At 48.3% G+C, this 24555-nt stretch overlaps 1 protein-coding gene across 1 annotated transcript in view; it reads right to left on the reverse strand.

Annotated features, from left to right (window-relative positions):
• DRP2 (dystrophin related protein 2) overlaps positions 1 to 24555 on the reverse strand; it is a 67653-nt gene that overhangs the window by 16948 nt on the left and 26150 nt on the right. Inside the window, exons 5-11 of the mRNA XM_029607380.1 lie at positions 18557 to 18825; positions 10853 to 10999; positions 9905 to 9983; positions 8873 to 8933; positions 5852 to 5913; positions 5334 to 5408; positions 681 to 882 (exon numbers count right to left, since the gene is read on the reverse strand). Of these exons, the coding sequence (XP_029463240.1) occupies positions 681 to 882; positions 5334 to 5408; positions 5852 to 5913; positions 8873 to 8933; positions 9905 to 9983; positions 10853 to 10999; positions 18557 to 18825 (895 nt within the window). The remainder of the gene's footprint in view (positions 1 to 680; positions 883 to 5333; positions 5409 to 5851; positions 5914 to 8872; positions 8934 to 9904; positions 9984 to 10852; positions 11000 to 18556; positions 18826 to 24555) is intronic.

The raw sequence follows: 24555 nt of genomic DNA on the forward strand, positions 1-24555 counted from the left end.
AATCCTGAAGCATTCCTAGTGTTTTAGAAGCTCAGATGAAAGTATAATTTTTAAAGAAAAGATAAAGCAGAGATTTCAGAAGGCTCCCACTTCCACTCTCTTGTGTAGGAGCAAACAAGACTCCTAAACTGAGGTTAGCTGGACGCCTTTTTCCAATCAATACAAATCAAAACATTTTTGCACCACAGTCAACTTGTATTGGCTGTGTCCTTAAAAAGTGGGTCCCAGCTCTGATCCTTAAGGCTCCCCCCCCCTCCCCTCCCCGAACAGGTCTGGTTTTCATACCCTCCTTGATCTGCATATTTTGCTTAGGAAGAAAACCCGACCTGATAGAGGAACCACTAAGGACCAAACATGAGAACCACATCCTTAAAAAGTAAGAGGTTCGCCTGACACTGTCTTGCCACTCTCATGAAAGTCTGGGGATGGATCTTGTGAGGCAATGTTTCTCTCTTGCGTGGCATGGACCACATCTACCGCTATTAATGCAGAGAACCAATTATAACTTTTCCAGACACCGCCAGTGCAGGAGTGCTTTGCTCTATACTGACCTGCATCTGCTTCACGACCGGGTCCCACTCCTTCCCTTTCTGGGGCTGCCCTTGCCCTCCTGCCCCCTACTACTCCCCCCGCCCCACCTTTGATTCTGCTTTAAAGAGGCATAGCCTGCGGACGCGTACCTGTCAAACACGTTGAGCAGCCAGTTCAGGCTCATGTCCACACAGAGGGGGATGTTGACCAGGATACCCCTTTCCTCCTCCAGCCGCTCGTACATGGCAGTGAGGCAGTGAATGACCTCCACCACGTCCATCACGTGCTCGCTCGGCTGCAGCTCATGCTCGGTAAACACCTCCGAGGCCATGGTCAGAGTCACCAGGTCCACTGGGGGGATGGGTGGAGATCGCAAAAGGGAAACAATGAACAAAGAACAATTCGATGAACGGCGCTTCTGGCCTCTGTTACATCAATCGGTAGGCTGACGGCTGCCGCTAGAGATACTGCGCAGTCTGCCCTCAATCGCTCTGCCAAATGCAATGGACAACACCCCATGAGTCAGGCTTGTAAGGGCGCCACCTTTGTACAGCATTGTGAGGAAACTTCCATGCCACACATGTTGTACACCAGCAGGGCCCTCCTCAGGTGGGGTGGACAGGGGCGTTCATCCTGGGCCCTGACCTTTGGGGGAGCCCCACGCTGCTGCAGTAGCCCCGCCCGCAATACTATAATTTCCTGTCAGCTTGGGGGGGGGGGGCAGGCCAGCAGTCCGGGGTCCCACTGCTACTGATTCATCCCAAGCCCCCTCCCCTCCAAGGTCAGCCCTGGCTCCCGGACCTCCTGCAAGGCTGGGCAAAAGGATGAGGAAGGGAGCAGTAGATGTCATGAACGGCTGTCGTATTCAAAACGGCCACCTCCAGCCATATTAATTAATTTTACAGATCACTGTGCCAGATATAGGCCTTCATTTTACACAGTACCTAATGACTTTCGGAGTCATCCTGTAATAATCTTTTTTAAAGAAGCAGGTGAACGCATCTTTAAATACACTTTCACAATCCAATGGTTAGGAACTGGGTTCATGAAATGTAATGGCAGATATGAGCTTTCTCTTTTTTTTTTAGTTTCTTTAATGTGCATTATACACCGCCTTGAGCGATTCTTCAGAAGCAGGGAGGCGGTTAACAAGACATTTTAAATCAATAAATAAATCAACGGTTAAATCGCATTTTAAGTTTTGAGTGTCAAACAATTCCAGGCACTGGCCTAGAGTATTTCTGCTGGGATTAAAAAAAAAAAGGGAATATAAGTTTAGCCCCCCTCTGACTGCAGCAACTGGGATCCCAATGGCAAAGAACTGGAAAATGTGGTGGGGTCTAGGAAACACAACCATTGCAAAAAAACTAACCAGGCCATAGTTATTGCCACCCCACCAATGCTGAAACTCCCTGGGTTGAAGTAATGACAACAATCCTTGAATCTGGCTCAGGGTATCAGGCCCTACGGGTGGAACAAGGTACAGAAGGGGAACAGGCAAACCCATCAGCAAACGAACCCCAGAAATCTCCACACGGCGGCGAGATGTTCAACCAACCTAACCTGAGGCCTCTCAACTTCTGCTGTGCGTCTGTCTCTATGGAGGAATCTTAACCCATCAAAGGTATCAAGAAACACAAAACCACTGTAATAAAATAAGAACGTGCACTGAGATACGCGTGATGTACTGAACTGAACCGCACTGCTCTATAAACCCACAGGTAAAGAAAGGAGCTGCTGGGAAACTCTGTGTGACTGCCTCAATAAGCAATGTTAAAAAAATATTCCATAAACCCATATTTGAAAATGTTATCAAAAACCCAAATAGTAAGATCCCAAGTTTCAAAGTTACTTCAACGCTCTTATTTTTGGATCTTTTTATGCATTCTTTGCAAGTGAAAAAAAAGACCCAACCCTCTTAACTGAGTATAACTGAATCCCTGGCCCTAGGCATAGTGCAGTGAAACAATAACCTGTCCACCGCCGGACATGGCTTTTGGTGCATAAAAAGATGATCACTCCGTTAACCCAGCAAACTGACTGACTGAATATGACAGGTCAGCAATCCTAAGCCTTGGAGGTCCCCTTGCAAGCAGCCGATATGGCAGGCTCAGTGTGTGACATATCCATCCTGTATCTCACTGAAGTAATCACTAGAGATGTGAATTGGAACCGGAATCGGATAGGATTCCGGTTCCGATTCACATCCTGCTTTTTTTTCGTCTGGCCCGATCACGGTTTTGTTTATCGGCTGCGCCCGAGCCGATAAACAAAAAACCCACCCGACCCTTTAAAACTAATCCCTTAGCTTCCCCCACCCTCCTGACCCCCCAAAAAACATTTTACAGGTACCTGGTGGTCCAGTGGGGGTCCCGGGAGCGATCTCCCGCTCTCGGGCCGTCGGCTGCCACTAATCAAAATGGCACTGATGGCCTTTGCCCTTACCATGTGACAGGGTATCCATGCCATTGGCCGGCCCCTGTCACATGGAGGGAGCACTGGATGGCCGGCGCCATCTTTAAAAATGGCGCGGGTAGAAAAAGGAGGAGAATGCAGCCTGAAGCAATCTGCTGCCACTCTATGAGGTAAAGAGGATGGGAGGGGGCATGAGTGAATCAGGAGTGGCGGTGGGGTGGAGAAAGAGTGAATGAGGAGACAGAGAGGCAAAATGGCGCGGGCCATCCAGTGCTCTTACCATGTGACAGGGTCCGACCAATGGCACGGACACCCTGTCACATGGTAAGGGCAAAGGGCCATCGGTGCCATTTTGATTAGTGGCAGCTGACAGCCCGGGAATGGGAGATCGCTCCCGGGACCCCCACTGGACCACCAGGTACCTGTAAAAAGTTTTTTGGGGGGTCGGGAGGGTGGGGGAAGCTAAGGGATTAGTTTTAAAGAGTCGGGGTGGGTTTTGGGGTTATTTTTGTGTGCCGTTTTTCCCGCCCTCCCCCAAAACGATAAGAGAACCCCCACGATATTGATTGTGGGGTTTTCCTATCGTTTTTGGGGGAGCCCCCGATTTCTGACGATTTTGAAAATATCATCCGATATTTTCAATCGTCCGAAGCCTGATTCACACCCCTAGTAATCACCTTTTTATTTGTTTGCTAAACTGAAAAATGGCACTTCTGCGACAATGTGCAGACTGCACCATCAGGAGGTACTTTCCTGCAGGGGCTTTTGGCTTCTTGTGGACTCGGGATGCCCTGGATTGAGTTACATCTGTGTTGCTATTTTGTGAGAGCGTTTCAGTATACTGCACAGCAGCCAATTAGCAACAAGTCTTGTACTGAACCTGCAGGGGTGGGTAAATGAGGCAGGGAAACAAAGCCATACACCAAGTGATTCATCCTCCTGGCTCGAGGGTAGGGGGAGAGCATTCTGCCATTGAAACGAATTGTAACAGGAAGAAGCAGCGGAACATGAACTGCTGAAGCAAGGATGAAAGGATTATCGGACCCATGTTGTACAGTGTTTCAAGTTAGGGGATTTGTACACGACAACTCCCTGACTCTTACTGCTGAATTACAGTCAACTATCGATTCACAAACAAATAATGGCAAGGTGGAGCTTTAACTAAGAGAGGAATTTGTGCTGAAAAAGTACTGAAGGACGGTCTTAGCCAACAAACACAGCCCAACCCTGGATGATTAGGGGGTCAAAACTCTTGGGCATCTGCTTTTTAGGGAAGAGAAAAAAATTAAGTAGAATGAGAAAGCTTGAATATTTTTTTTATGTCCTGTGTAGGCCTCAGCATTGCAGCTGAGACAAAGGTGGCTTACTAAGCTGGGTGAAAGCCAAATAGTAGGCTATGGGTTTAGCTAAACTCAAGAAATGAGCAAGCCATGAGTCTAGCTGAGCTATAAATCAGCAAAAGAAACCCTTCTTACTGAGAAAGAGGATCTCAGGATGCTGACTGTGCAGAACTGGCATTGGGTCTCCCAGCAGGGTGCGGACCTCAGTGGTAGATCAGGAGGTGGAGCCGAGTCCCTCAGGAGGGTGTGGACCCCAGTGGTGGATTGAGAGGTGGAGTTTGGTCCCCCTGGAGGGTGTGGACCCAGCAGTAAAGTGGAGGTGAAGCAGGGGAGATGGCCGCAGCAATCTGGATGCAACATATCCCCCTCTTAAGACTGGCAATAACCATTGGCCAAGTTGCATTTCTAACACATGGCTGACACTTGCGTTATAGTGGGAAGGAAAAAAAAAAAGGGGGAGGATACCTGGATCAAATGGGAATACAAAAGGTTCTTTCTTTTCTATATGGTGATATCTTGTAGGGACTAACACGCCCAAGTAATTAAATGTGCTGTTTGACATCTTAGAATCATACAAACATGACAGCATACCATATGGTCTATCTAGTCTGCCCATCCACCTAACAATCTTGTAGAAATGTATAGTCATGCAATCTAATAAAACTTGTACATACTTGTAAATACTGCCGGCCTTGTTTACCAGTCCCAGATATTTTATTTTGGGAGGGTTCTCCTGGGGTGAAGGGAGGGAAATCCTACCCACTAACACCATCTTTCTCAGGTGGATGCCCCAGCACCAAGCAAACGAGGACCTTCGAAGCTCACCTGAGGGGGACTTCGGCCAGGTTGGTCCCAGACTCAGGAATGACCCCACAAAGTAATTGGGCACGGGACATTACATAAATCTCATCCTCATCCTCGCTCTGAGCTTGAGAGGAAGGGCAAGTAAAACATAAAGGTGACTTGACTTGACAGTGCAGGGCACAGGAGATGAACATTGAAGCAGGGCAGCAAAGGAAGTGATGAAGAATTGCCATTGTTTCTTACAGCGAAGAGCCTTCTGCACGCGACGCAGCTTCATGGCTGTCCGATAGGCTGAAAACTTGATGTTATTCAGATCAGCTGCAAAAGATTAAACCCAGAGAAAAAAGAAAGTACATCATCATCATCACCTTCCTAGCCCGGAAGAGAGAGCCTTGAAAAAGAACATTGCTATCACCCAAGCTTCTGCTAAGAGATGCCTGGTTTAACCTGCATGGAGTCAAACTGCAAGATCCTCCACAGAGAGAATTGCTATGCATTATCAAAGGATATATGTGTGTGTCTCTCTGCACCTTTATTGTCTGTCTTCCTGTGTATGTATCACTTTATCTAAGTATGTTTTTCCATGTGCATGTCAGTGTCTGTCTTTTTGCAGTCATGTGTCTGTGTGCGTGTTTCTGTGCACATGGGTAGGTACATGTATGTCTGAGCCTGCATCTGCGCACGTTTGCGTGCGTGCATGTCTCTGTGTCTCTGGGTGAAGGCCCAGAGCTTTGTGTCTGGACGCGATGACCTCTCCTCACCTAGTGTTTGGTACAGTTCTATCATCTTGGGATGGTCCCAGCATGTGGTTTGAGCTTGATGGCTACAGGAACAGAAAGCACAACACACAGCAGCATTAAACTCAGTCTGCAAGTGGAAAGCCAGGCAGTGTACTCAGCTCTCTTCCGTGATGCGAGGACCCCATTGCAGAATAAAGTCCTCCGCTTTTCTAGTGTTTGCATTAAAGCAGCAGTTCTAGATGGAGTCTTCAGAATAGCATCTGGCTTGTCTGTCTTGCTTCTTTGCTTAGTTTTAGCCCTAGACAGCCATTGTTTGTTTATTCAGTATCATTTTTTTGTTTTAAATAATTTCATACTTGTTTAAAATAAAACTACAATCCCTGTTTCCTAAACACCTCCCTGCCCTGAATCTTCTCCTCTGTGCTCCATGCTTTGCATGGGTCAGAGGAATGCTTGCTGGGGGTTCTGAGTACGATCAGCAGAATTATTTAGCATCACCATGGTGGGAGAGGTGAAGTATGGGAAACTTCCAGAAATCTTAAACAGAATTATTCTTGCAGGCACCAAAAAAAAAAAAAAAAATGAGAAGAGAACGGGAGATTTAATTCAATTATCGAAAATTATTTTCTGCTACCTCTGCTGCTTTAGAAAGGCACTTCAGTTGAGCTGATTCTGAAACCTAATTAGGCTTAAATGTTAGCCAAGGGTTTATAGTGCTTAAAGCAAGACTGGTGTATAGACCTACAGATTGAAGAAGGGAGATCATGGGAATGCAGCAAGAGAAAGAGAGGAGACAATAAGGAAGAGAGATGGAGTGCAGAAGAAGACTGATGGGAAGAAGGATTGACTGGAGGTGGGGAGACAGCGTGACAGGAAGGGAGGGAGAGGTAAGAGGGAAACAGAGGAAAGCTAGAAAAGCAGCATGAAAGAGTACAGCAAGCTATGAGGGAAAGAGTAAAATGAGAAGTCTGAAGAGCAAATGTAAGGAATGAAGAAACCATGAGGGACTCACGAAGAAAAGACATAACTGAAATAGCAAAAAAAGTAAGACTAAGGAGAGACTGAATAAATTAGAACCAGAGACATGAGAAACTCTGGACAGCAATTTCTTTATTAAAAAAGACTATTGAGTTGATAGGTTACCCTCAGGCAGGTGAACAGGAGGTGAGGGCTGTATGGTCCCTACCGAGAATAGGGAGCAATGGGCAGCTTACAAATTGCATGAGAGGAAGCATATGCCCAAATTCTTAGTGTTGGCAACAGGGTGCCCACAGACTATGTCTGAGGGTATGCAGGCCATCCAGAGGTTGAAGGGAGAAAGGAAAGTGCTCAGGAGTGTGACAGGGGTAGGAGACATCCAAAGGCTATGCTGTAGGCAAAAAGGAGCTCAAAAGGTCTTATAGGTGCAGCACGAGATGTGAGCACACAGGAGAAAGCAGCACACGAGCTTGCAGAGGACAATTCTTAAAATGTATTTACCTGGGTAAATACTGATTTATCTGAGTAATAGGTCAGTCTGAAAACCGCCCTCACTCTAGTGGCTAAATATATACACTCTTCAAATAAGTGCACATCCCTAACAGGACAACATTTTGCCCCATCACAAACATGTGGGACGTGAGAAGGATGCAGTGGATGGTAGAACAGCTAAAGCAAACAGACAGTCTTATTTCACAGCTCATCCCTCACCCCAGATCCCCTCACTCACTAGAGAAAACGTAGGTTCTGGCAAGGTGTTAACAATACAAATGACTATTCATGTTGACAGCATTCATAACCTATCTCCAGTCGTATGGGATAATGGGCATTCAAAATATGTCTTTTAAATATCTCCAAATCTCTCTCAGCGCAGCATCCAAATGAATGGCGTCTGAGGGTGCCCATCATACCCAGCCAGTGAAACAGAGGGAGCAGAACCTGAGAAACTAGGGGAGGGGAAAGCTAATGACAGAGACAGGGCCGGCTCTGGGCTCACCGGCACCCCGTGCGAAAACTGAGATTGGTGCACCCCCCCCCCCCTCCCCTTGGCAATAGCAGCTCTGGCACAGCGCTCTAGGGGTGTGCATTCGTTTTGAACTTAAATGGAAAACGCAACTTATTTTTTTTTTTTGACAAAAAAAAGATGAGGCGTAAACGATCGGATTTCCAACTTATTCAACATAGCTATGTTGGATACGTTGGAAATCGCGATTGTTGATCTAAATACAAATTTAAACCCCTCACCCTCCTTAATCCCCCCCCCCAAGACTTACCAAAGCTGTCCAAAAGTTCCGTGAGGGTCCGGGAGCGACGCGTGGGGAATCACGTGACGCCGCGTCACTCTGACGTGGGAGGCCCCCCCAAGCTGGCCAAAAGTTCCTTTTGAGCCCAACAAGGGTTCCGGGAGCGAACCCGAGGGGAATCACGTGACGCCGCGTCACTCTGACGTGACGCCGAAGTCACGTGCTCCTTGCAAAGGAGTTCAGGAATGGCGTCCTGACCCCGCTGGACCACCAGGGAGTTTTGGAAAGTCTTTGGGGGGGGGGATTAAGGCGGGTGAGGGGTTTAAATTTTTATTTGCACATATGGACATAGACTCAACTTATGGAATTCTCCATAAGTCCATATTGACCGCAAATGGGACCCCCATTCGACTTATGGACTTATGAACTTAAGCTTTTGGTCTGCACATCCCTACAGCGCTCCCTCCTTTGGCAGAGGCAGTGGCTCCAGCACGGCATCCCCCTTTCTCTCTCCTTCCTGCCCCATCCTGCAGCCCCCTTCTCTCTCTCCCCCGCCAAACCCGCTGCTCTGCACCATTTCCATCCTCCCCTCCCAACCCCTCCCCCCCCCTTTTTTTTCCCCCTTGCCCACATGATGTGGAAGGGCATGGGAGAGGGGGGGCACCAGCATGGCAGCACTCCTTGCTTCATAGCCTCCTGTACGGACTCAGATTACCCACCCCAGAAGCCAGCCCTGGACAAAGAGCTGCAGAGAAGCGCACGCATGCGCACACACACACAGAAAACGGACGCGGTAACCGGCACCGAGTCCTCCACTCACTTGATGTAGTAGGGCACTTTGTTTGGCGAAATGGCTCTTTCCCAGGGCACCTGGACCGAGGCTGTAGGAAGAGAGACAAAGTGACAGACAGACTGAGATTAAAAGGTCACCCTCTTGCCGCAGGCCTTTTTATGGAGGGGTTTAGCGTGCTTCCGTAGCGCAAGCAACTCTGGCTCTGAATGGTGAGATTTGCGTGCATCGTGGCGTCCCGTTCTGGGCCTCTGGCCTTGTGATAACCAATCTGAAGGCGAGGGTGCACGCAATACTGAGGCAATTTCCCAAAGCAGTTGTGGGTGCTTCTCCCTGCGCACTTTGCATCGGTTCTCACTGCCCCAGGAAAAAAGAACCTGCGGAGCTTTGCACCTGTGTTAACTGCTGGGACTTTTCCCCCTTCAAACCAAGGCGTGCTGCTTCCTTCCTGGGGCCTACCAACGCCTCCTAGCCAAGGTAAAAAGTATATATGCTGTTGAGCCATGCACAAATTGTTATTTTTACCCAGGCAAACGGCTTTTGATGATTGCCCTGTACAGGTCAAATCTCTTATGTACCCTCAGCAGTAGCCTGAGTAGAACAAGAACAGAGTATAACACGGAGGCAAGAGCATGAAAGAGACAGCAAAAAAAAATTTTTGATAAACAAAAAACAAGCAGCAAAGTACATTAAAGCACCCCCCCCCCCATGATGTACTAGCACCAGCTTTACAAGAGGAAGGAGAGCTGGGAAGAGGCAGAGCACTGCCTCCTTGACTAACATGGAAATATCCCATGGAAATTGCTTTACATGCTGCTTGCTGGAGCATGTAATAACGGATAGACCCCCCTATTCTTGGGTCAGTCCCAGAGCCCCATGGCTACCTACAGCGTTACACCAAGAATTTCCGCGCTGGGTCACGGTGGAGCACAGAGTTAATACCGGGCAACGCAGAGGGCAGCGTGATGCTCATCTCAGGGTCATCCAGGGAGGGAAGTGTTTCGTGGTGTTTTCTGCACTGCTGCAGTCGTTTTGAGTGCTGGACAAAACATGCTTACATACTGGAAAGGAAGTGCTGGGATCCAGGACCGAAGTCCCGGTGGGCATCCTGCAGCTGCTTTTGACGTTCGTTGATGGCGGCCTGTGAGAAGAGAGGGCAAGGCATGAGACTCAGAATGACTTATCCTTAAGGTGTTCTGCTAATACTGCTCCAATCCCACCTCACAAAATTACAAAGGGGCGCTGTCTATGATTTTTGCCCTACGCCAAGCCTCACATCTGCATAATACCTTCCCAATATGATATCCTCCTCCCATTCCATAGGATATAACACAGTACTCTCAAGACACAAACTCCTGAAAACAGAATCACCCTGTCACATATGAAATACTCCTCCTTGCTATACACATTACTACCCCTTTACTCGTAAAAGATCTGAAAGGGGGGATCTTTCTACACCCACTCCTGTGAACCTCAACCTTCCTGACTAACCAAAAAGTGACGGAGAGACCATCTCCGTCATTACAGCTCCTATTGTCTAAACACGTTGAAAAGAGTTAGATGGGCCAAACTGGACCAAATCTGAACCATATTTGGGCACACAATTTTCAGTAGACATCTGTAATCATTTTTACAAATTTCTGGCACATCGGTACAGTGGTTGCGCTGCTGCAACATGTGTACGGACAGACAAACAGATGGATAGTTCGGTCATTAGCATAAGACATTTAGCATTGACAAAGACATCCAAAAACTCAAGAAGCAAAGATGAGGTCACATCAGCAGCAAGTTAAGACCTCTGAGCCCTTGCTATAATTGCTGCCTTTAAATCCCTCAAGAGCGGCCTGATTTCACCCCCCCCAATCCTATTGCTCCAACTGAGATCTGACACTGCTTCATCACTCCACTATCTAAGCTCATGAGGATCTTCTCCCCTCACGTCCCAGTTTCCTCAGTACTGACTGGAGTTTCCCCGATACCCTTGTTCTCCGTACCTTCAACCGTTCCTACCTGCATCTGTTTCCAGCGGGTGTTGATTTGCTCCAAGACGCGGGCATTTTCCATGGAAAGGTGGACATCTGAAAGAGCAAGCTGGTGGGCCAGGTCATTAACCAGCTTCACCCCGTCCTTCATTGGAGCGAGCTCCTCTTTAAACAACTAGAACAAACCCCCACCCCCACCAAAAAAAAAAAAAAAAAGAGAGAGAGAGAGAGAAAAAATACCTGTCACGGCTTTCTTTATTAGACTGCAGTTGCTGGAAGGTCTCCATGGCAACACAGAAGAGAAATGAAGGGATAGGTTCCTGTTCTTGGTGGGATTAGGGCATTCCTCGGAAGGGGCTGGAAACAAACCAGCTCCCTAACAGGAACGGATTAAAACTAAAAGGGATGGGAGTCAGCCACATGGCTCAAGGGGATGCGGGGCTGGCGGGATGCGGGCGTCCCGATATCAGGTAACCAGACGCACTGTGGCATCCTGCTCCGGCCTGGAGAGGGGAGAAGACATTCGCTGTCATGGCCGTTACCCCTGCCGGCCGCAGTGGCAGAGGAGACTTTCCTCCTCCGGCCCTCTGGATCGATGAGGGTACTAGAGTCGTCCAAGCACAGGGCTAGGGCTGAGCGATAATAGAAGAGAGAAACAGACGGAAAGAAGAAAGGGAAGGCGAAGCAAGAAAAGGCGAATAGCAGCGCACGCGGGCAGGGAAGAATCTCACTACTTCTCCCTGAATGAGGGCTGGGTCTACGGGAGGCAGAGGCAGGAAAGGCTGCGAGGCACTCTTCCCCCCACCGCCCATCATGCACTTCCCCTTCCCTCTTCATGGAAGGTTGCAGTCTCAGAAGAATTTCCTGGGCTGCATATAAGGGGTTACCAAGTCTAGGGGGTGGGATCTTCCCTTCATGTGGGGCAGAAACAAGCATGTGTCTCTCGTTTAACTTCAACCACGTGCAGTCCTGCACCCCTCCCCTCTCACTCCCCCCCCCCCCCACACTATCAGTATCTCAGTTATAGATCTGTACCCTTAGTATTCAGTCCCTGACTGGAGTAGTTGCCACCAAGTAGTGCAACTGAAGGACATGATAGGACTTTCCCCATTCTCTTTTCCCTGTACGTACTGGATCAGTCCAGACTCCTGGTTTTGCCTCCCCACCAGCAGATGGAGACAGAGCAAGTTTCAACAGACTCTGCCATATATACCCGAGTGCCACCCACAGTCTGCCAGTATTACTCTGTCTCCAGCAGATGGTGGGGGTGCAACACTCACAGTCTGTCCTAGTACTTTAAAAAAAAAAAAAGGGGGGGGGGGGATTTTAGATAGGATTTATAGTTTGAGGTGTTAGGCTTTTTGGCTTTGCTTAAAGTTATTTTAAAAAAAAAAAAAAGGAAGAAGAAGTTAATCAGCCTCGGCGCAAAAGACGGCCGTCTAGCTCCCGGGAGGTGGACAGGTTCTGAGGGGACTATCCCTCCCGGTGTGCACATCTGTGGCTCAGGGTCGAGGACCCTCCTTGGGTTGCCTCCAGTGCACTAGAGCTTCAGGTAATACCGGGGAGCCCGGATCACTCACCTCAACGAGACCACCTCGGCGCCAGGACCGGCAGACTCCGGATCAGGTTTACAAAATGTTTTTCTTTTTTGTTTCTCTTTATACTTCGGGGAGTAGACGCTCCAGTCGGGGTGCTCCTTTCCTTTTCGCCGGCGGCGGCGCGGGAGCGGGTGGCCGGGTGCGTCTTCGTTCTCTCGGCCCACAGTTTCCCTGGAAGCGGGCTCATGCCGTGCAGGGCGGCCTGTTGAGCGTGCGGATCTGCTCGCGGTCGGCTTTCCCGCGATGATCTTTGTTCCGCCTGCATTCCCGGCGGTGAAGGTCCTTCCGGGGGTCCCGGGAGCGTGGTCCTTTGCAGTCGGACGATCTCGATGGGCATTGCTGCCCTGCCCCTCCTTCCTCTCCCGATAAGCGCAGGAAACAACGCCATTTTCTCGTCCTTCCCTTCAGCGGCTCCGATAGCAGGGTGGAGGGGGGGGAGGGGAATCTCCCGCCACCATTATTGCCACAGCAGCCGCCGCAGAGGCCTAAATCTCCAGCTTGGCAGGGCTCAGCTGCACAGGAGGACCCTAGGCATACGGATTCGGACGATTCTTTCTCCTCCTTTACGTCAGATTTTGTCTTGCTCATGCACAAGGCCTTTAAGGCCCGAAAGCTTAGCAAAAAGAAGGGCTCAGACAGGGGGAGTTTATCTGTCTCACCATCTCAGTCTCGGAAGCGGCACTGGCCCGAGGGGCAAGGGGGGGGCCGCCAAGGCCAAGCGCCGTGTCCGGGCTATTTCTCCACAGGACACGTCGGACACATCTTCAGAGGACGTGGACCCAGATGGTCAGGATTCTCCAGCCCAGCCCCTGAGGGGGGTAGAGGGAGATGGGGACCCCAAGCAGAGTGCTGGTCAAGGATCCCAGGTTGTCGAGGGTGATGACCCTAAGGTGGTCTGCTTGTTCCCCAGGGATGAACTGGGCTCCCTTATTCCCACCATTTTGGGCGAATTGGGGATTGAGGCTCCCCCAGCCAAATCGCGTTTGGGGTCTATGGATCCAGTTTTATTGGGCTTACGGGGTCCACCCACTTCTTTTCTTTTCCATTTTTCGGCTATGAATCTCCTTTTTAGGGAATGGGACACCCATGATTTAGGGTTGAAAGTGACTAAGGCGATGGACAAATTTTATCCACTGCCAGAGGAGGCATTGGACATTAGAAATGTGAATCGGAACCAGAATCGGTTCGGATTTCAGTTCCAATTCACATCTCTATAGATGTGAATCGGAACCAGAATCGGTTCGGATTTCAGTTCCGATTCACATCTCTACTGGACATTCTTCGGGTGCCTAAAGTGGATGCAGCAGTGGCTGCGGTCACGAAGAAAACGACGGTCCCTGTCACAGGGGTCACAGCTCTCAAGGATCTGCAGGATCGTAAGTTGGAGATTCAACTTAAAAATATTTTTGAGGTGTTGGTGCTTGGGGTTCGAGCAGCCATGTGCAGTAATTTTGCTCTGAGAGCTGGGCTTCGCTGGGTGCAGCAGTTGCAGGCCAACATGGGGCTGTCGGATGATGAGGCTCGCCAAGCGGGGCGCCTGGAGGCCGTGGTGGATTACAGTGCCGATGCCCTTTATGACCTCCTTCGGATGTCCGCTCACTCCATAGTTTCCGTGGTCTCTGCCCGACGCTTGTTATGGTTACAGAATTGGTCGGTGGATGTCTCGTCCAAATCCCATTTGGGTTCTCTCCTGTTTAAGGGCAAATTGCTCTTTGGTAAGTAGCTGGACGATATGATTCAATCTTTGGGGGGAGAACAAGGTCCACAGGTTACCGGAAGATAGACTGCGGTCTCGAGGTTCCTTTTCGTCCAGGTCCCGTTTCCGGGGTGGTCGTAAGTCGCGGGCTCCTCGAGTGTCCACTCCGTCCTTTCGGCAGAATGTTGCTCGGCCGCAGGCCTGGACTCCGTCATTTCAAGGCAGGTGTTTTGGTAGACTCAGTACTTCCCAGGCCGCTCCCAGGGCAAGTCTACCCAATTATGGACGACCAGCTCACTCCTTGGTTCCAAAAGTAGGAGGCAGACTGTTCTTCGAGGAGTGGGCCAAGATCACATCGGACCAGTGGGTTCTCTCGGTGATAAGACACGGCTACGCTTTAGATTTTAGACACCATCCGCGTCCTCAGTTTCTGATATCTCCTTGCGGTTACGCAACAAAGCGGGTGGTGGTGCAGCAGACCTTGCAGCGCCTTCGCGATCTCGGCGCCATTGTCCCAGTTCCTCAGTTGGTCCAACGTCAAGGACGTTACTCCGTTTATTTTGTTGTGCCAAAGAAAGAGGGATCCTTCCAACCCATTCTCAATTTAAAGCAGGTCAACCGGTGTCTTCGTGTTCCACGGTTCTGCATGGAAACGTTACGATCGGTAATTGCATCGGTACGTCCGGGAGAGTTTCTGGCGTCTTTGGATCTGACGGAGGAGTATCTGCATATCGGCATACGGGCAGATCACCAGAAGTTTCTGAGGTTTGTGGTGTTGGGTCAGCACTATCAGTTTCAAGCTTTGCCCTTCGGCCTCGCTACAGCCCCCAGGACCTTTACCAAGATCATGGTGGTGGTGGCGGCACAGCTCTGCAGAGAGGGGTTGATAGTGCATCCGTATTTAGACGATTGTCTGATCCGGGCAAAGTCGGAAATGCTTTGCCGGAAGGCGGTCCAGCGTGTAATGCAGTTGTTGGATACGCTAGGTTGGATTGTGAATGGGGCCAAGAGTCATTTTGTACTGTCCCAGTCCTTGGTATTTTTGGGAGCTGTGTTCGACACGTGGCAGGGACGAGTTTTCCTGGCGCCCGATCGCGTGGTCAAGTTGTAAGGTCAGCTACGCACGTTTCTTTCACTGAATCCTCCGACGGTTTGGGATTATTTACAGGTTCTGGGGTCCATGGCGTCGAATCTAGAATTGGTTCCCTGGGCTTTTGCTCACATGCACCCTTTACAATCCGCTCTGCTCTCCCGTTGGAATCCTGTTTCTGAGCAGTTTCATCTATCCTTACCATTGACAGAGGCTGCTCAGTCCAATCTGGATTGGTGGTTTGTTCCGGACAATTTGACCAAGGGGATTGCTTGGTTGTTCCCGACTAGACAGTGGTCCCTACGGTTGACAGCCTTACTGGTTGGGGAGCAGTTTGCCTGAGGCACTCTGTGCAGGGGCTGTGGACCTCGGAGGAGGCGAGATAGTCTATCAACCACCTCGAGACCAGAGCAGTCCGTCTGGCGTTGCAGGCCTTCCCTCCGTTGCTTCACGGGAGGTCAGTCAGAGTGCTCTCTGACAATGCAACCACGGTGGCATACATCAATCGCCAAGGGGTAACCAAGAGCCGGCCAGTGGCAGAAGAGGCTCGGCTGTTGGACAACTGGGTGGAACAGAATCTGCTCTGCTTAGCGGCATCCCACATAGCCGGGGTCAACAATGTGCATGCAGATTTTCTCAGTCGCCATCATCTCGATCCCGGGGAGTGGGTGCTGGCGGATGAAGCGTTTCAGCTCATTTGCAACAGGTGAGGAACCCCTTGCATGGATCTATTGGCAACGTTCAAAAATGACAAAACTCTACGCTTCTATGCCCATCGTCGAGAGACGGGAGCAGAGGGCGTGGACACCCTCGTGCTCCCGTGGCCGTCGACGATATTGCTTAATGTATTCCCACCATGGCCATTGATTGGCAAGGTGGAGACTCATCCGTCAGATGTGATTCTGGTTGCCCCGAATGGCCGCACCATCCCTGGTTTGCAGATCTGGTCAATTTGGCAGTGTCTGCCGAATCTCCTTCATCAGGGGTCTGTATGTTTCCACCAGGCCGATCGCTTCTGTCTAGCGGCATGGCTTTTGAGAGGCATCGTCTAAAGAGCAAGGGTTATTCTGATGCGGTGGTGGCTACCCTGTTGTGGTCGCGTAAGTCTTTCACTTCCCTTTCTTATGTTCGGGTCTGGAAGGTCTTTGAGTCTTGGTGTGTTGCTTGGGAAGTGGTTCCCACGCAGGAGTCTATTTCGGATGTTTTAGGTTTCCTTCAGGCGGACTTAGTTAAAGGTTTATCATGCAGTTCCTTGAAGGTGCAGGTGGCAGCTCTGGGTTGTTTACGTGGGCCTATTCAGGGGGCTCTGTTGGCTGTGCATCCGGATTGTCTTGTTTTCTTAGGGGGGCGAAGCATTTGCGTCCTCCAATTCATTTGCCCTGCCCGTCATGGAATCTGAATTTGGTTCTTTCTGCTTTGTGTTCCGCACCATTTGAACCCCTGCATCGGCAACGCTGCAAGACCTCACTTTGAAAGTGGTGTTTCTGATAGCAATTGTATCTGCTTGAAGGGTGTCGGAGCTCCAGGCTTTGTCCTGTCGTGAATCGTTTCTGCGGATTTCTGATTCGGGGGATCTCTTTGCGTACGGTTCCTTCTTTCCTACCGAAAGTGGTCTCTGCTTTTCATTTGAACCAGTCGGTCGAGCTCCTGTCTTTTTCCAATCTGGACAGCTCTGATCCTTAGTCTCAGAATTTGAAGACGTTGGATGTGCGCAGGGCACTGCTATGTTATCTCAAAGTCACTAATCCGTTTCGGGTTTCCGACCATCTGTACGTACTTTGGAGTGGTCCCAAGAGAGGGAATGTGGCATTGAAGGCCACTATAGCTCGGTGGCTCAAGGAGGCCATCAATTCGGCCTATTTATTGCGAGGTAAGCCTTTACCCATAGGGGTACGAGCGCATTTTACGCGTTCTCAGGCAGCTTCCTGGGCTGAATGTTTTTTCATTTCGCCACAGGAGATTTGTAGAGCGGCTACCTGGAAGTCTTTGCATACTTTTTCACGGCATTACCGTTTGGATGTTCGGGGACATCCAAACGGACATCCGGGTACGGGGACATTTGGGGAAGGAGTGCTCAGAGTGGGCCTCTCTAGTTCCCACCCCAGGTAAGTGCAGCTCTGGTACATCCCAGGAGTCTGGACTGATCCGGTACGTACAGGGAAAAGAAAATTAGGTCTTACCTTCGATAATTTTTGTTCCTGTAGTACCAAGGATCAGTCCGGAGTCCCGCCCATTTTTCGGTGGTTAAGTAATGGAGAGTTCACTTTTTGTCTTTCTGTAATTGTTGCCTTTTCGGGTCTGCAGATTTTCTTGTTTTCCCTGGTTTCTGACTGTGGTTTGCAGTTGGGGTTAGAGATTCAGTTTGGTTGCTGGTCCCTGTACATAGTTCGTTTGATTGGTACCATTCTGCTTTGACAATACGTAATACTGGCAAACTGTGGGTGGCACTTGGGTATATATGGCAGAGTTTATTGAAACTTGCTCTGTCTCCATCTGCTGGTGGGGAGGCAAAACCAGGAGTCTGGACTGATCCTTGGTACTACAGGAACGAAAATTATCGAAGGTAAGACCTAATTTTCTTCTTCTTTTTATTACATTAGTTAATTACAAATGGATTATACCTTCTCCGTGTCACTTCTTCATCATACAGGAAATTAGTATTCTATTATAGTGATAATGATATTTTACCTACTAAAATCCACTTACAAGGAAAACCAATCTTGAGAAAGGATTTCAGCATTAATAATAGAAAGGTTTTCTTTCCTCCTAATGCTTTTTGACATATAGTAAAGCAGATCAGAAGAAACTCCCCCGCAATGGCAGAAAATCCAGATACGCCTCTTGCCTTAATCATATGTATTGTCATTCTAACAGAGCTTCGCTTCAGATCAGTCTTGTTCCATAGCTGCTCTCAGAGCCCTGCTAGGGTTTTGAATTCTTACTTCATGTGACTCCATTGTTCAGAATATGGACCATGGAACTAGGAGGAAAGAACACCTGGGTCTGAACTCTGAATCTGCCAAACCTATATGATCTCAGGCAAAATACTGCATCCCCCTACACCTTGCCTTATCCAACTGGAATGGGATAATAAATAATGCACTCTACAACATACTTCATATGTTTTTGGGTGTCTATGTCCAGAAGAGCTTATTATTCAAACTTCAGCAAGGAAGATCATGTGGTTTGCTCAAGTCTGCTTAGCAAGTGATAAAGAGGGATTCCAGTTCTGTGTCCCAGACTTCCAACCCAACATTAAATAACATTAATTGAGGGAGAATGGTTGAATATTAGTTACAGCAGGATATTTGCCTCTTGATTTAATATAAATATCAGCAGGCGATGTACCTTTGTGGCCTGTATATGTTCTGGTAAAGAATCAATGAAAAGGTCTCCAATGGGCTCCCAAGTGTCCTGGACGCCCTCAGCTTGTGTCAACGTTGTCTCAAGCTCCTCCATGGCCCCCTTGAGTTCCAGCAGCTGCTCCAGGGTGCGCTCGATGTGGCGGTGCTGGTCGACGCAGCGGGCAGTCAGGGTCTCCCACAGCTCACTGGCCACGTTGGCTTGCTTCCACACAAACCGACTGACGTTCTGGATCCGCTGCCGGGGAGACACGTCTAGAAGCCAAGAGCGAGGTCACATTGTGTTTCTGTGTCTTGACGGGTTGGTAAAGCACCACAGAGCAGACACCATTTCTTGTGTCTATCTGCACAGACTTGTGTCTACTATCACTATGGACATGACAAGTGGAAGCAACCACAGCTCAGACAGGGGAAAGAGCTAACCAAAAGCGTAGAGGGAAAAGGAGAAATGAAAGCAGACGCATGAAATAGGAATTTTAAAAAAGAGAAGGAAAGTAGGGGAAAAGAGAGAAATATAGGTGGATCAAGCCCGACAGCAAAAGAGACGGAAAGAAAATGGAGTAAAGGAAAGGAGATGTGCAAGCACAGGGAGATCTAATGTGAGGGACAGACTAAACGAGACGGGAAGAGAATGGAGTAAAGGAAAGGAGATGTGAAAGCACAGGGAGATCTAATGTGAGGGACAGACTAAATGAGACGGGAAGAGAATGGAGTAAAGGAAAGGAGATGTGCAAGCACAGGGAGATCTAATGTGAGGGACAGACTAAAAGAGACGGGAAGAGAATGGAGTAAAGGAAAGGAGATGTGAAAGCACAGGGAGATCTAATGTGAGGGACAGACTAAAAGAGACGGGAAGAGAATGGAGTAAAGGAAAGGAGATGTGAAAGCACAGGGAGATCTAATGTGAGGGACAGACTAAAAGAGAAGGGAAGAGAATGGAGTAAAGGAAAGGAGATGTGCAAACACAGGGAGATCTAATGTGAGGGACAGACTAAAAGAGACAGGAAGAGAATGGAGTAAAGGAAAGGAGATGTGCAAGCACAGGGAGATCTAATGTGAGGGACAGACTAAATGAGACGGGGAGAGAATGGAGTAAAGGAAAGGAGATGTGAAAGCACAGGGAGATCTAATGTGAGGGACAGACTAAAAGAAACGGGAAGAGAATGGAGTAAAGGAAAGGAGATGTGAAAGCACAGGGAGATCTAATGTGAGGGACAGACTAAACGAGACGGGAAGAGAATGGAGTAAAGGAAAGGAGATGTGAAAGCACAGGGAGATCTAATGTGAGGGAAAGACTAAAAGAGACAGGAAGAGAATGGAGTAAAGGAAAGGAGATGTGAAAGCACAGGGAGATCTAATGTGAGGGACAGACTAAATGAGACGGGAAGAGAATGGAGTAAAGGAAAGGAGATGTGCAAGCACAGGGAGATCTAATGTGAGGGACAGACTAAAAGAGACGGGAAGAGAATGGAGTAAAGGAAAGGAGATGTGAAAGCACAGGGAGATCTAATGTGAGGGACAGACTAAAAGAGACGGGAAGAGAATGGAGTAAAGGAAAGGAGATGTGAAAGCACAGGGAGATCTAATGTGAGGGACAGACTAAAAGAGAAGGGAAGAGAATGGAGTAAAGGAAAGGAGATGTGCAAACACAGGGAGATCTAATGTGAGGGACAGACTAAAAGAGACAGGAAGAGAATGGAGTAAAGGAAAGGAGATGTGCAAGCACAGGGAGATCTAATGTGAGGGACAGACTAAATGAGACGGGGAGAGAATGGAGTAAAGGAAAGGAGATGTAAAAGCACAGGGAGATCTAATGTGAGGGACAGACTAAAAGAAACGGGAAGAGAATGGAGTAAAGGAAAGGAGATGTGAAAGCACAGGGAGATCTAATGTGAGGGACAGACTAAACGAGACGGGAAGAGAATGGAGTAAAGGAAAGGAGATGTGAAAGCACAGGGAGATCTAATGTGAGGGAAAGACAAAAAGAGACAGGAAGAGAATGGAGTAAAGGAAAGGAGATGTGAAAGCACAGGGAGATCTAATGTGAGGGGCAGACTAAAAGAGACAGGAAGAGAATGGAGTAAAGGAAAGGAGATGTGAAAGCACAGGGAGATCTAATGTGAGGGGCAGACTAAAAGAAACGGGAAGAGAATGGAGTAAAGGAAAGGAGATGTGAAAGCACAGGGAGATCTAATGTGAGGGAAAGACTAAAAGAGACGGGAAGAGAATGGAGTAAAGGAAAGGAGATGTGAAAGCACAGGGAGATCTAATGTGAGGGAAAGACTAAAAGAGACAGGAAGAGAATGGAGTAAAGGAAAGGAGATGTGAAAGCACAGGGAGATCTAATGTGAGGGACAGACTAAAAGAAACGGGAAGAGAATGGAGTAAAGGAAAGGAGATGTGAAAGCACAGGGAGATCTAATGTGAGGGACAGACTAAAAGGGGGAAAAAAAAGAGAAACCTTTGCTTTCTCTAATTCTAACACAATCCTACTTACTTATGCCAGCAGAGGGAACCCTTCTTCCCAATCATTCTCTCAATTTCCAGCCTTTTTTCCAGCTTCTCATGTTATATCAGGTCAAATTATATGGCACCTTATTAAGAACAAATGGGTATCTGTGAAAGCCAAAGCTGTTCAAAGTGATGAATTAGGGTAGACCTTCTGGTGCTACGCCAAAGGGACAGGCTGAGCCAGTCCTGGCCTTAATAAATGGGAACTTCAAGTCCCTGCAAGCCACGGGAATAAAGCCAGGACTCACTCAGGCCCTCCCTTTTGATATGGTTATCCTAGCTGAATTCGGGACTATCAGATGGCTCCCTTTCAGCCCATTTTCCTACATGGAAACTGACTTAAGATCATCGTATCTGTGTCTGTCTTTCTATCCCCCACCCCAATTTAATTCACATTTCTGCCTTCCCCCACTTACACATTTCATGCGCTCCCGACATTAAGGTTGCCCTCTGGTTCCATCTCATAAGGAACAGGCTAATCCAGGAAAGCATTTGATTGTTCCTTATGACACAGATCCAGGTGGCGACCCTACCCGACATCCCCTACACACAGAATTGGTGTGGAGTGTTTTTATCTTCATTACCTAGAGGTAAACAGCCCAATTCAATTCAGATGAAAAATTGCAAAATTAATTCCTGATGCAGTAAGCAAATGGTGTGCCAATCTCTCAGGAGTTAAAAAGCACACAACCTCAAGTTCAAATGTACCCTCAGCCTTTTGCACAGGCTGAGCGTACATTTTCACACCAAAGGTAAAAAGGTGTCTCTCATATTCATGGTTTATCCATTCAAAAAAAAAAAAACAATGCATGCTTTGTGCACATAAAATATGATTTCCATACACAAAAATGCTTTCAGCGCAGAAAACATTTTTTGTGTGTGTGCATACATCAGATTTTATGCGCAGAAAATCCCAATCACAGATCCTAGCACCAGAACTCCAGCTTCCGCCCATAGGTTAACATTAGCTCTGGAAACTTTACTCCACCGTGCATTGAGAGTTCCATTTCCAGCACTAAGAAAGCACGAATTAAGCCAGCGCACCTCTCTGCATTGTGGAATAATAGCTAATGTCTTCATTAGCATGGGATTTGCCTGCATAGACGCTAACTTAAACACTAGCAGGCCGATGCAATCCAGGGCACTTAGCCAAGCGCATTGATTAACCCGTGGTTGGACGTGCTCCACAGCCCCTTATGCTGTAAGTGGAATAGTGCGTCCAGAACTAGAATTTAGTCGCATAAGTCAGAGGCGTTCCAGGGGCGGGCAGGAAGTGTTTTCGGGCGGAGTAGAGTTAGCTGTATAAGTTATGTGGCTAGCTCCGTGGCTGAATATGGGCCCCAGAGTGTTGTACGTAAAACTCTTTGCTGCCTCAGCAGTAAAGTTTGCACACAAAACATGTGTGCACAACTGTGGGTTAAATTGTGCATTTTGCTGCGCAGACCTTGTTACATCAGTCCCTTAGGTAAGTCAGAACAAATTCAGGCTAATTTTAAAATGAGCACGTGTGCACCCATACCCGTATATATCGGCATGCGAGCGAAGATAAGCTGAATTTTAAATCGTGAGCCCAACTGGGCTTGTAAGTTTTAAGATACACCAACGGCACTTTAATTATGCTCCTAATTTTAAGGGGTTATTCGAGCAAAGCTAGCGTGTGTGTCTTCCATAGGGCTTTGTCGGCTTTTACACACATATGCAAGCGGATTTTAAAACATGCTCACGCGAGGCACATTCCCAGTTTTCCAAATGGTCCACCAGTTTGTCCAGTTAATATTGAGGTCTTCCAGACCCCTCTGGTTCTTCGTCCTGCACGCCCCCCAGTTGACCAGGACCCCCTCACCCTGTCCTATAAGCCCTAAAACTCGAGATCTACAGACTTACCCCTCATCAGGAGCAGCAGTAAAGTTACGCAGATAACAAGCCTACACGCGCTGCAGCCTCCGGAGTTACACACATAAGTGTTGGCCCCGCCCTGGAACACCCATGCCCTGCCTATGCCCCATCCTTTTTCCACCCCCTTATTTTTGACGCTTGCACAGGTACATACACACACATGTAATTCTCGGCTTTTTAAAATCCGTGTTGCTCACACACGGCCCACAAACGCGTGTATGTGAGCGTTTTTGCACAAGCAATGCTTTTAAAATCAATCTCATTGTGAGTTCATCAAGTTGCCCTGCCCTTGGTTAGTACCTACATACCGTAGGTCCCCGATTACATGGTTTGAAATACAAGAACATGCCATACAAATCAGCTCTAGAGAAGAAAAACTGAAATTTCAAGAGAGATAAGAGCACATGGTGAAGGCATCAAGGACTGTGAAAGCTGCCCTGGCATGGCCAGTAGCCAGGGCGTACAGTAGCCTAGTGGTTAGAGTGCAGGCTATGAACCAGGGAAACCAACGTTCAAATCCTACTGTCACTCCTTGTGACCTTGGGCAAGTCACTTTACCCTCTATTGCCTCAGGTACAAACTTAGACCTAGATTCATCACATCACTATAAATATAGCAAAAAAGGCACGTGATAAAAAAAAAAGGGCATGGTTAGGCAAATTAGCAACCTATCACATAGGTAAAAGTGGCACATTTTATGCTGCAAGCGTAAATTAGTGTGTGGTGCATTATTTTTTCAATTTATATATCCCGGCTTCCTGCAGCTGCCTCTTTGAGGGTGTGTCAGGAGTTTGGAGAGAGGAGATAGGTAGGTGTTGTTGGTGTCTCATCTCATCTCAGCCCATGCTGCTGTTTCTTCTCCTGGGTCTCCTGCCTCCATGCTGCTGTGTCATCTCCTGGGCCTCCTGCCACCAAACTGCTGTGTCATCTCCTGGGCCTCCTGCCTCCATGCTTCTGTGTCATCTCCTGGACCTCCTGCCTCCATGCTGCTGTGACATCTCCTTGGCCTCCTGTCTCCATGTTGCTGTGTCTTCTCCTGGGCCTCCTGCCTCCCTGCTGCACCTTTTGGTCCTGGTCCTGTTGCCTTCACTTGAACTCTGCAGCCTTGGCCCTTAGGCTGTCCCCTTGAGTGTACTCTTTCAACATGGACTGTTTGGGGCCTTTTCCTAGCCATCACATAGCAGGGCTGCTATCAGCTCCAACATTAGAGTTGTACTGTAGCTATTGGGGGTGTCACTTTTGCTTTCTATGGTCTTTGTTGTAATCAAGTATGATGAAAATGGTTCGGGAGATTACGAAAGTTTTTCTGATGGAGCGTTTTTTGACTAATCAACAAGAAAAAGTTATGTGATATATGGGGATGCCCCCTAAAACAGATGGGATATCGAAACGTGGATCCATGTGAGATCGGAGTGTTAAGTTTGAGATTGTCTTTCTTGAAAAAATAATCATTTAGTAAGATTGCTCCACCTTGGACCTGAGTACAGTGTGATTGAGAGATCTGAAGATCTGGCAATAGATTTTATAAAAATAAGCAATATAATAAAATAATAAAGTAAAGTTGGACCCATATGTAAA

This window comes from Rhinatrema bivittatum, chromosome 6, assembly GCF_901001135.1.
Source record: "Rhinatrema bivittatum chromosome 6, aRhiBiv1.1, whole genome shotgun sequence".
NCBI lineage: Eukaryota > Metazoa > Chordata > Amphibia > Gymnophiona > Rhinatrematidae > Rhinatrema > Rhinatrema bivittatum.